Below are 13,162 nucleotides of genomic sequence, written 5' to 3' on the forward strand. Positions count from 1 at the left end.
CGTATTATGCTAATTATGATATAATACGCTTATTCAGATCACAGATCTCCTAGACTAACATCCGGAGACTCCCCATGCTCAGGCAGACTGGAGATGCAGTACGTTGAAACCTGGGGAACAGTGTGTGACCTTGACTGGGATTTGAAAGACGCCAATGTGGTCTGTCGTCAGCTTCAGTGTGGAGTCGCCGTGTCTGTGCCAAGATATGCCCATTTTGGAGAGGGCACTGGGCTCGTACGGACTGATATCTTTGAATGCACTGGAAACAAATCCAGTTTATTGTACTGCCATCTTTTTCAAGGAACTCAGCAGGAGTGCAGCCACAGGAACGATGCCAGTGTGATCTGTTCCGGTGAGTACAGACTTACTGAAAAGCAGACAACTTCCTGCTTAATGTTTGGAAAACTGAGGAAAGTGGCATTCCCATGTTGCTGTCTGAAAGGTTCATATCTAGACTAGTCATTATAGTTTACTATTACTTTAAAGGTCTGGTGTAACGTGATACAAAATACCCGCAATTACTGGTAAACAAGATGGTTCGAAATCTTAACATTTATTCTGCAAGAAGCAGAATTTTCGCAAGTTTGGTTACCACTGCACCGAATGTATATTTAGAATTGAATATTGGCTGCAACAGTTGGGAGTTGACTAAATGAATATGAACTGGCCTATTTCGATACTTTAATTTGAACACCACGAATGATCCGACATTACAATAGCCTTCTGACCCTCCCTGACCACGTTATTATTCTTATCATACAACATTGAAACAGGTCCTTCGGCCCACCGAGTCTCTGCCGACCAACAACCACCCATTTATCCTAATCCTACATTACCTACCATTCTCCGAGCACCTACCCACATTGGGGGTAATTTACAATGGTCAACTTACTTTCGAACTGCAAGTCTTTCGCGGTGGGATGAAACCAGAGCACGAGGCAGAATTCCACGCATTCACAGGGAGAACGTGCAAACTCCGCACAGACAGCAACCAGAACTGAACCCAGGTCACTGGAGCTGTGATGCAAACCACTGATCCACTGTGCCCACGTGAACACTTACTGAACGGCAGGGTATAAAAGAGCGGCTGTACTCCAGCACTGCTCAGTGCAATCAGGCCAGAAGTGAAAGATTACAAAGTTATTTTATAGAATGTGTGCATTTTACCCGCTAAATATGACAGGATCGGACACATATCCACATTATCAGTACAGAGCTTTCAGTTGCACCAGCCTGTTCGATCATTCAGTTAGATCATACCTGATATGCTCTACAAGTCTCTTTACCTGGCTTTGAACCAGATTCCTTGATACTCCGAGCTTTCAAAAATCTATCAATATTAGTCTTGAACATTTAGATTAGATGTAACATCCACAGCTCTTTACTTTGGACGTTGTGAGGGAATGTTCCAGATTGCCGCTGTTGTTATAGAAAAATGTGTTTCCTAATTGTTCTTTGAGGCCCAACTATCTTCTGGTGCTTCGTCAGTTACCTTCCCACCATCAAAATGTCAGAAGTTGGGCTTTTTGCTGAGAATTGCATGGTCTTTAGTTCCATTCACAATTCCTTGGATTAAGAAACAGTTCATGCCCAATTACATCAAGAATCCGGACATTATTTAGACTTGGGCTGATAGGTAGAAAGTAACACACTCACCACCTCCGTGTCAGGTAATGACTATTTCCAACAAGAGAGACAATAACATCTCCCCTAGCTGTTATAATCAGTGAATTCACTACCACCATCAAATCCTACTGGGTGTTGTCATTGACAAGAAACTGAACTAGACCATTCATAATAATGTAGTGGCGAGTGGAGCAGGTCAGATGATCGGCATTCTGAGGCAAGTAGCTCACCTGCAGAATTCCCAAAGACTTTCCAGCAGCTGGAAGACATAGGCTGGGAATGTGAAAGGACATGACTCTTATAAATTTCAGGGAACCCAGCCACAGTTTGTGTAATCCTTCTTCATAATGAGGGGAGGCAATGGCGTGGTGCTAATGTCACTGGACTAGCAATCCAGAGTTCCAGGCTAATTCTGGAGACGCTGGTTCAATTCCCACCATCGCAGCTCGTGGAATTTAAATTCAGTTAATAAATCTGGAATTAAAAACTAGTCTCAGTAATGGCAACCATAAAACCATTGTCGATTGTTATTTTAAAAAAAATCTTGTTTAGTCATATCCTTAGGGGATGAAATCTGCCATTGTTACCTGGTCAAGCCTTCCTGTGACCAGAGACCTACAGCAATGCTGTTGACTCTTAACTGTCCTCTTACATAGCCCAGTTGTGAAAGGTAACGAGGCATGAACAATGAATGCTGGCCTTGCCTGCGACACCCACATCAAATGAATGAATAAAAAACAGAAACATTTGAAGCCAAAGAATCATTCTAGCATATTTTATGCTGCACACTCTCCTTGGTCAACATATCCTTCCCAACGCATATTGCCCAGAGGTTAACATTGCACAAGATGGGGCCTGACCAGTTTTTTTAGCTGTAGCATCATTTCTACCCCCTTGTATTCCATTCCACTAGATATAAAGCACAGCATTCCATTGGCTGTTTTGCTTTCCGTTCCTGTACTTGCCCATGACCCTGAAGTCTCTTTTCCCTGTGCTGCGTCCGGCTTTTCACCATTTAGAAAGTACTGTAATCTTTTTAAGTCCAAATTGGACACCTCACACTCACCAATATTGAAATAGTCATGGAATCTTTTTTTTTGTTAAGTTATGTTTAAAATATACATGATTACAATATGGCTGATGGTTTCTTTCAATGGCAATACTGAGTATGTCAATTATGTGTGGCTTTCTATTCAGTCATCTAAATCATTAATAAATATGGTGAATAGTTGAGGTTCCTGTGGGACGGCGCCATCACATCCTGCCAGTTAGAGGATCTGCCCATTATCCCTGCTGTCTATCTCCTGTCACGAAACTAACGTCCTAAGTAGGTCAATAATTTTCCCTAAATTCTGTGAGCTTCAACTTTAGCCAACAATCAGTTACGAGGGATTTTGTTGAGTGCTTTCTGGAAGTTCATCTGAATAACATCCATTGAAGTTCCCCTGTCCTCTACTTTAGTTACCTCCACAAAATATTTGATCAGGTTCATCAAGCATGATCTACCTTTTACAAATCCACGCTGGCTCTCTCTGATTAGCTGTAACTTTTCAAGGTGATCAGATACTCCATCTTTAAATGTACACTCTAGCAATTTCCTGACAACTGCTGTTCGGCTAACCAGTCTATAATTCCCTCGGTTCACTCGATAACCTTCTTTAAATAGCAGTGTGACAATTGCAATTTTCTAATTGCTGACCCAGCAGTTTGCTCTCCATCATTAACAAAGTGATGGAAGGTGTTGTTTACAGCGCTATCAAGCAGTACCTACCAATAAACTACTCACTGACGCTCAGTTTGTGTTTGTTCAGACCACTCAGCTTCAGACCTCATCGCACCTTTTGTACAAACATGTATGATACAGCTGTATTCCAGCTGAGAGTGACTGCCCTGAATGTCAGGGCAGCATTTGGCCGACTGCGGCAACAAAAAACCTTAATAAAAGTTGTGTCCATGCAAATACTGATGCAAAGTAATTATGTATAATTCCTGCCATTTCCTTATTTTCATTTATAATATCACAACTGTCATTGTAATGAGACCACATTGCTTTTAATGACAATATATTTCTGATGTTATTGTAAAAGTTTTGTAGCTCTTGCGGTCTGTTTTGTCATCCTTTTCTATTCTTTGTATCTTTGCCATTCACGAAGATCTGTGCATTTATTTTTTGCATTTTTGCATGTTCTTGGTCTCTTTTATATTATGATGTTACTGTGTCTTGCATGCCAGTCCATAACAGATGAGGTTGAGTTTGGAATTGGACCATTCAATGCGGTGGTCTTGAAGTTGAGCTTGCTTGATGGCAAGCTTGTCCCATTCACTGTGTCAGGGACGCTATGGAGAGCGATAAACACCATATTGTCCCTCTAACAGTGACCTGCTCCTCAGTGAATATCAGGCTTCCTCTACTCAAGAAACGCACCATCACCTACTGTGCAGCCAACATACCACGACCAGAACAGCAGTATGGATTGACTTGCCACGATGCACAATAGCTGACCAATCAGTGACAAGAACAATGGCGTTCACTGTCTTATCATGGAATATAATTAAATGACCATTACAGCCAGAGCAGGAACATGTAATGACCTATCACTGGTATGATTCTGCCCACATTTCCGTTCTGCACTACATATAAACCGACAGCTTCCACTAGTTCCAATTATTTCTCCAGTATTTCTGATAGTATTTCTAACAACTCTTTTTTCAAGAAAGCAACCACTGTTTTCAGCGCAAATGCATGTAACGTAAAACCGTAAATTGGTTTTCCTCAAATGTTGCATCTTTCAGTATTCCCTTCCCCTGTAGTGCCTAGATATGCTACAATTACAACTGTGCTGTACCCCCTCACCCCGCCACCCACCAGCCTCCCCTCACCCAGTTACTAGATTAAGGTTCCTGTAACAACCCTATTTATCCTTTATTCTAGGACCCTGATCCCAACCGGATTCAGGTGAATCGCATTCCAACACAGCAGTTCTTTAATATCCCAGTACAGGTGCCAGGGTCCCATGAAATGTAACACCTCTTTCCAACAACATAACCTTCAACTACGTGTTCATCTCCCGAATCGTTTCTTTTCCGATGTCAATGTGCAAGCGGCTTGCAAAATAATCTAGAGATTATAATCCTTGAGATATTCTTTTATATTTCAGCTCCTGGTACTCTCTGAAAATAACCTCTTGCCTACTCTTTCCTATGCTGTTGGTCCCTACATGGTCCACAACGACTAGATATTTCCACTGTATTCTTGCAATCTGATCTGAGATATCCCTCACTTCGCACAAGTTGGGCAAATATTGTGTGGGACTCTTAATGCCCTAATTATTGAATCACTTAAAAGTATCACATTATGCTCCACTCCTCCTCCTTTTGAACAGCTTCCTATCCCAATATATCATGCTCAACATTCTGGCTGTTCTTCTGACAGTCTTCATCCTTATCCTCACAAATAGCCAGTACATTGTTCCTGTTGGATAGATTCACTTTCTGCATATCCTCGTTCTCCATTACATCTGGAGTTCAATTACTGTGCACTATGAGCTGCAACAAACTCATTCTGATCCTACCGCTCTCCACAAGGTGTGACTGAAATCTGCAGCAAACTGTCCAATACTCCTATAATAAAAGCAAAATAATGCGGATGCTGGAAATCTGAAATAAGAACAAGAAATGCTGTGAATCACTCAGCAGGTCTGGCAGCATCTGTGGAAAGAGAAGCAGAGTTAACGTTTCGGGTCAGTGACCCTTCTTCGGAATTGACAAATATTAGAAAAGTCACAGATTATAAGCAATTGAGGTGGGGGTGGGGCAAGAGATAACAAAGGAGAAGGTGTAGATTGGACCAGGCCACATAGCTGACCAAAAGGTCACGGAGCAAAGGCAAACAACATGTTAATGGAGTGTTGAAAGACAATCTGTACTAATGCTTTGTCTTTCAACACACCATTAACATATTGTTTGCCTTTGCTCCGTGACCTTTTGGTCAGCTATGTGGCCTGGTCCAATCTACACCTTCTCCTTTGTTATCTCTTGCCCCACCCCCACCTCACTTGCTTATAATCTGTGACTTTTCTAATATTTGTCAATTCCGAAGAAAGGTCACTGACCCAAAACGTAAACTCTGCTTCTCTTTCCACAGATGCTGCCAGACTTGCTGAGTGATTCCAGCATTTCTTGTTTTTATGTCCAATACTCCTCTTACTCCCGCTGGATTTTCTCCAATTGCCACAGCATCTCTATGACCCTGAGCCGGAGAGTTTCTAGGTGGAGACATCTACTACAGACATGTTCTCTCGGGACAGTTCAGTTACCCACAAATTCCTATATCCAGAGAAAAAACTGCTGTGCCAGAACTTAGTCTGTCTTTATTTTAGAGGTAAAATTATGTGCAGTTGCTTTTTAGCTTGAAAGCTACTTTACTGGTTAGCTAACGCCAAAACACTAAGCACTCACCAATTAACTTAATACATATTTGCAACTTACCCACACCCTGTCATACGCTGACAGAACAATTGCTTCACTGAATGAGTTTTCCCCTCTATTTGCCTGGTGTCTGCCTCTTTCAATAGGCTCTGCTGCTGCTGGCTGTGGTGCTGTTTTAAATCGGTGACTCCACTCACTTACTCAAGCTTAACAGACAAAACAAAGCACCTCCATCCAACCCCAGGCCCTCTACTCTCTGGGAAGACATGGACAGCAGGTGGATGGGAACACCACCACCTGCAAGTTTCCCTCCAAGGCAAACACCATCCTGACTTGGAACTATATCACCATTCCTTCCCTGTCGCTGGGTCAAAATCATGGAACTCCCTTCTGTGGGTGGAGCGAGAGCCCTTGGACAGCAGCGGTAGAAGAAGACGGCTTACCACCATCGTTGCCACGACAATTAGGGATGGATAGTAAATGCCAGCCTCGCCAACACCCCATCCCCTGTGAAAGAATTTTTACAAAATTCCCCCTCTGCACCTAATTCTTACTCTTAGCAAATTCCAATTTCCAAACGTTGTTCCTAATGAATTCAATCAACATTGTGAACAATGGTTACTCTCTGTGCCTTACCAGAAGTTTAATCTCATCGGTCTTTTCAGGAACATTCAAGTTGCAACGGTATAGACAGTTTCCAGCTCACAGTAATTATCTCCATTCGGACAATCACAGCTGATTGATTACTTACTACCAACCTGACTTGCACTGTTAACTGCTGATAGTGAACTGCCTTGCAACTTTTTTTGAATTTCAAGTTAAATTCTAAATGTCAAGGCTAAAGTTCAGTCTTACCCAAAAATTGCCACATTCTAAAGTTCCACTCTGTTTACAACAGATGCAGCTAAAGGTACAAATTATGCTTGCACACTTTGCCTTAACTCTAACTACCTTACAGCGTTGCAGAAGAACATTCCGTATGCGGACAAGTGCATTTCAAAATGAAGGGCCTGACAACGGTTTCAAGGGCAAATAGCGTTGAGCAATAACTGCCACATCTGCCAGAGATGCCCACATCCCTCATAAAGAAAAGCAGCTCCTAAATGGCCTTGTTGTATATTCGTTCTTCTAGTCTTCTGCAGCTCATCTATCAAACCCCTTAAAAATTCTAAACAAATCAACTAGATAAGCTGTACTTCTTCTCAACTCAATCTACGACAAACAAAGTTTATGCAACTTGCCTTCAGAATGTAACGCTTTAAGCATTGTTCTCATTCTAGTGACTCTGTCATGCACCACCTCCAAAGCCAATGGTTTTGTGAAGTGCGGTGCCCAAAAGCGACAACAGATACAACAGAAACATCACATCCTTCTGAGTTTTATATTCCAAGACAAAAGAGATAGAGACCAACAATCGATTAGCGTTTGCAAGAAGACCTGTTAATTGTTGAGTGTTCAGCCAACTTCTTCACGAGGCCCTGTAGTAAGTATTGCGATGAAAGGACACAGACCTGAAACATAACTCTCTTGCTCTCTCCACAGATACTGCCAGCCCTGCTCAGTATTTCCAGCATTTTCTGTTTTATTTCAGATTTCCAACATCCGTAGTATTTTGCTTTTGATCTGCTGTGGTAATTTTAATTGTTTTGAATAGATAATTTGTGTAAAGTATGGATAGATGATCGTGGTAGATAAGATTCAACTTTTTTACCCATTCTCTATTTTGCTGTTTCTCTGCGGAGAATGATTTATAAATTACTTGGATCTGGATTTGTTTCCAATACAGGGAAATATGGACCTCGATTGGTTGATGGGATGAACAGATGCTCTGGCCGGGTGGAGGTGCTACATGGAGACCAGTGGTGGACGCTGTGTGACCTTTACTTTGATATGGAAGACGCCAACGTGGTCTGTGAGCACCTTCAGTGTGGGGCAGTAAACTCAATCCCGAGAGGAGCTCACTTTGGAAAGGGAACCGGTCCAGTGTGGAAGGAAAATTTCAGGTGTCGGGGGAACGAGACACGATTGTGGGATTGTCCTGTTTCATCCTGGGAACAGTTTAGCTGCTCACATGAAAATGATGCCAGTGTCATCTGTACTGTTGAGTCATCTCAGTCAATTGAACTGAAATACACCAACTGTTCCACTGTCAAGCATCATTGACTATTTCCACAGGTCGCTGATTCACTAGTTTTTCTGATCGCATGCTTCCTTTGACACTAAGATCCAAAGATGTGTTTGTGGGTTTATTAGAAATTACAAATGAATCCAAGAGTTTCAGTCCAATAAACATTGAATACATACAATGTCCAGTTGTTAGTAATTCTCGTCATATAATATCTCTTTCAGGGTAAATCTGGGGCATTATTCAAGGGCTATAGAATCAGCAAGATGCTCTCAGCACCACTGCCATAGAATGGAAATGTTGCTGGAGCATTGAAACTGTTATCAATGTTGGCAGTTAAAATATGAATTATCATGGAATTCTCTGCAAAGATCAGCTGCACAATAGAAAACACTGTGAACTTGTTTCCAGATAAGTAATGAGATAAATTTGAATTTCTATTATACCAAGTGCAATAAAATGATAGTGAGTAAAGTAACTCGTTATTTCACCAATGTGTTATTTCTTTGATTATTTAACAAACTTGATGTAAATTACAATTCTCCCAGTTTCCAGGATTACATTTATCCATCAATCAGCTTCCTCATATAACAGATTATCTGTTCAGTTATCAGATCCCTTTCCGTGGGACATTGCTCAAAACAAAAGGGCTCCCACGCTTCACAATTTAAAATATAGGTAATAAAAACAGTAAGTGCTGGAAATATTCAGCAGATCTGGCAGCATGTATGTTGAGAGAAACAGTATCGATCTTTCAGTTTGCGGATCTTCCATCAGAACATAGAGATTTAACAGTTTATAATGAAAGGGGAAAACAAGGAAAGAATGAAAGTTACCGTCTGTGATATGGAAGAAGACAGGAGAGATTAAATGGCAAAAGGGACAATGCAAGGCAAAACGATATGGAATGGGTCAAGTAAAAAGCACATTTATAGAGGTGGTCTACATTGGAAGGCAAAATATCGTCCCAAAAGAAGGAAAAGGGGGAGGGAATCAGACCTGAAATTGCTGAACACAGTGTTGAATCCAAACGCTGTAAAGAAGCTCGTGGGAAGATGAAGGTCTGTTTCTCAAACTTATGTTAACCTTCATTGGAATTGTGTAGGAGAAAGCGGAGGGAGAGTTCAGAGTGGGAGTGGAATAAAGAATGAAAATGACAGGCAACCAGAAGCTGAAGGTAAAGATTGCAGACTGAACAAAGGTGTTTTGCAAAGTAATCACTCAACTGTGTTTGGTCTCCCGATGTAAAGGAGACAGCATTATGATCTGTCAATACAGTAAATGCAGTGAAAGTACAAGTAATCGCTGTTTCACTTGGAAGAGGTGCATGGAGGCTTGGATGGTGAGAAAGGTAGAGGTAACAGGGCAGTGGCAGCATCTCCTGCGCTTTCATGGAATGCTCCTGTGGGAAAGGGTGTTGAGAATGATTGAAGAGTGCATCAGGGTACCACAGAGCGAATGGTCCCTTCAGAATGTTAAAAGTGGAGGGAAGGGGAAGATGTGCTTGCTCGTGGCATCACATTCAAGGTGGTAGAAATGGTGGAAGATCATCTATTGAGTATGGAAGCTGGTGGAATGGAAGGTGAGGAGAAGCAGAATCCTATCATGGTTCTGGGAGGGGGGAAAGGGAGAAAGCAGAAGTATGGAAAATGGAATGGACGTGCTTGAGGGCCCAATCAACCATGGTGGGTGGATGATGAGGTGAGGAGAGTCCTTGTTTGAGGAAAAAGGAAGACATATCTGGAAGCACTGGTATGGAAAGTTGAATCACCAGACAGATACAATGCAGATGGAGAAAGTGGAAGAATGTGATAGAGTCATTAGAGGAATCGGGGTGTGTGGAATCATAGACAAGGTAACTGTGAGGGTCACTGGAGGAACTCTTTATACTGGTTAATAGCCTATCCCCAAAATCAGAGACAGTGATGTTGAGGAAGGGAATGGAAGAGTTGAAGATGAACCATGTGAAGATAAGCAGGCGAAATTGGAAGAATCGTTGATGATATTTTCAGGTCCAGGGCGAGAGCAGGAAATATCAGTACATGTGGAGAGGGGAACGACCTTCAGTCCCTCGTGTCAGTCACCTGTCAGCATTAGTGACTACAAATCAAAAGTGTTTCATTGCTTGTGAGGTAATTTGAGACTTCATCGGATGCATTATGTCAACTTAAACTTGTCTGTTTCTCTCCATATGGAATAAAAGGAACTGTCATCTGTCAGGAGCCATTTAGAGCCCCTGCTCCTCCCTTCGGTCTCATCACTTATCAATAGGCGGTATTTGCCGCGCTCAACCACAGTTCATTTTACCTTTTTTGCTCAATTTAGTCAGTGCAAGATATGTCATGAAAATGTATTTACTGAGAAAACGTAATGGTGAAGAATATCTTCTGACAAGCCGTCTAAACAATGATGACAGAAACAGTAACCATTCAAATTAATAACGTTTCTGGTGAAAGTAAGTTATGAGATATTTTGCTTCAGTTTCATCATTCTCAATATGTTTCATATCGTAGATGAAAATTGGTCACTGAGGCTGACTAACGGGGCAAGCCATTGTGATGGGCGAGTGGAGATTTACTACACCGGCAGCTGGGGGAGATTGCAGGATAGACACTGGACCCTGAATGATGCCAACGTGGTCTGTACAAAGCTGGGCTGCGGTGAAGCGACAGCCAGTTATAACTATTCAAAGGATGGAAAGAGTGAAGGACCCATCTGGGTGAATGATGTCCAATGTGAAGGAAACGAATTGCAGCTCCAGAACTGCAGCTTATTCACATTGAATTCGTCTCTGACTGACAGTATGGATGTCGGGGTCCTGTGTGCAGGTGAACAAATTCTTCACCGTTTTTACAAAAACATAAAAGTGAAATGTCTAATCTGCTCAGAAAAGTGGTAATATAGGTCATTTGTTCCTGGGTGTCTCAAACCAGTAATTTCATTCAGGTAGTGGGGGTGAGGATGGTGGGCGGTGGGGGATCTGGGGCTGGATGGGGGTGGTGTGCAGAGAGAGAGAGGACACGGGCACAATTAAGCAACAAGAACTTTTTATGACATAACTTTCAGTAAACACCGACATTACAAAGAGATTATCAGGAGTGTAATCGGACAGAAAACTGACACAGAGCCAAACAAAGATGTTGGAGTGAGTGACTAAATTCTTTGGCAGAAGGTTGGATTTGAAGAGCCGGAGACACAGAGATATTTCGGGTGGAAATTCTGACCTGGGGGGTTAGATGGTTAAAGGCAAGACTGAAAGTTGTGGAGATGGAAGTGGGTGATGGACAAGAAGCTGGATTCAGAGAAAAGCAGAGCTCTTGAAATGATTCAGGCTGGAGGAAGTTATACTGATGGCAGGGGGAGAGCATAAAGGGTCTGAACATGAAGATCATAATTGAAAACTCGAGGCATTGGTGGCAGGGAAACCAGTCTACATCAGTGAGTACAGTGGCGCTCCTGAGAGAGGCTTTATGTAGGACAGGCAACAATGCTTCAGATGAGCTGATGTTTATGGAGGGTGCAGGACGGGTGATGGCCCAGGAGAACATTAAAATAGTCGGTTCTGCAGGCAACAAAGCATGGGTGAGCATTTCTGCAGCATATGGGCTGAGGCAGGAATGGAGCTGAAGGATGATAGAGGTGAAAGATAACGGCCTTGTGATAAATAGAATATGGAATTGGAATCTCAGCTCTGGTATCAAATCCGGCGCCGAGCTTGCAATCAGTTCCATTGTACAGTATATAAGTGGAGGTAGCTGTGTGGGATTTGAGCTGGTGTAAGTTTCATAAGGACGTGTATAAAAGTAGACAGATGTTTCAGACTCGACGCTTGAAAGTTCCATTGTGCAGCATGTCAATGCGGGCGTATGTTCCAGGGATGTTGCATTATGCAGAATGTAAGTATGGGCATATGCTTTGGGGCTGTTCCAACGAACATTTATTTACCAATGACAGAGTGGAACTTACAACATCTGAGATAGTTAATGATTCTGATTTGATACCGATTGTTTACAGTAAGTATTTGCTTCGGACACAGCGGAAATCAATGTATTCCAGCGTTTCACGTCAGAGGTTTACAGTGCCAAATGGTTATCACACACTCAGTCACTGGACACAGTGGAGTATTTCATCTTGTTCTTCAGTTAGGTAGATGTTCAGCTCCACCCAGCATTTATGTCCACCTACAGAAGCCATGTGTCTTCTCCTTGTCTTCTACTTCTCTATCTGATGGGTCACATCGCTGATTTTTATTCTCCAAAGTGCCTGACGCAATTAGTCCAATCATTTTTCTCCACGCCAGTTTAAATACTGGTTTGCTGCTCAACCAGAAGGTCTACACATCTGGAGTTCAATTGTACATCGGCATTTCCTGATCCTGTCCGATATTTTGCAGAGCGATCCTGTTTTCTACCCTCTTTGGTCCGGTCCAACAGTCATATATTGATATAATTAGTAGTTTAGATCATTGATCTTTTACAGACAATAACAATTGCTAATGTGCCTCACAAGTTTTGTTTGCTCATTGAACATAATAGCACCAGCCTGTCTGGACAGAGAGGTCTGCATATTTTCTGTTCAGACATGCGGTTTACGTTTCTCAAATTACTCAAATATCTTCATTGTCAAAGGCAGATTCCCATCCTTGCAAAAGTAAGTGATTCTTTTATGCAATTAATATTAAATTGATCTATGATAATGTTATAGTCAACACAACCCTAGAACATAGTTCTTCACGAAGATACTGCATATTGTAAGGCTGATGTTCAAGGGTAGTACTTGTGGACGTTACATTCTCCAGTATGAAGTGAAAGAAATATATAGGGTGGATTAAACAAATTCTGGCCTTACCAGTGACACCCACATCCCCTGAAAGAATTAAATAAAAAAACAGAAAGGCACGGTGACATCTGGTGAACTATCTGGTAATATAGTCCTGAATGGATCAATTGCATAAAGCATCATCGGGTCCTACTGTTCTTCACT

At 42.0% G+C, this 13,162-nt stretch overlaps 1 protein-coding gene across 1 annotated transcript; it reads left to right on the forward strand.

Annotated features, from left to right (window-relative positions):
- The first annotated feature begins 307 nt into the window (after positions 1-307).
- LOC137361141 (scavenger receptor cysteine-rich type 1 protein M130-like) lies at positions 308-8,528 on the forward strand. Its single transcript, XM_068026083.1, has 2 exons — positions 308-352; positions 7,841-8,528. The coding sequence occupies exon 2, from the start codon at positions 7,870-7,872 to the stop codon at positions 8,215-8,217; it is 348 nt and encodes a 115-aa protein (XP_067882184.1). The 5' UTR covers positions 308-352; positions 7,841-7,869; the 3' UTR covers positions 8,218-8,528.
- Positions 8,529-13,162: the final 4,634 nt, after the last annotated feature.

Source organism: Heterodontus francisci, unplaced genomic scaffold, assembly GCF_036365525.1.
Source record: "Heterodontus francisci isolate sHetFra1 unplaced genomic scaffold, sHetFra1.hap1 HAP1_SCAFFOLD_72, whole genome shotgun sequence".
NCBI classification, from domain to species: domain Eukaryota; kingdom Metazoa; phylum Chordata; class Chondrichthyes; order Heterodontiformes; family Heterodontidae; genus Heterodontus; species Heterodontus francisci.

Coding starts and splice junctions, on each gene's coding strand:
- LOC137361141 (XM_068026083.1), top strand. CDS start 7,870: ATGAACAGATGCTCTGGCCGGGTGGAGGTGCTACATGGAGACCAGTGG.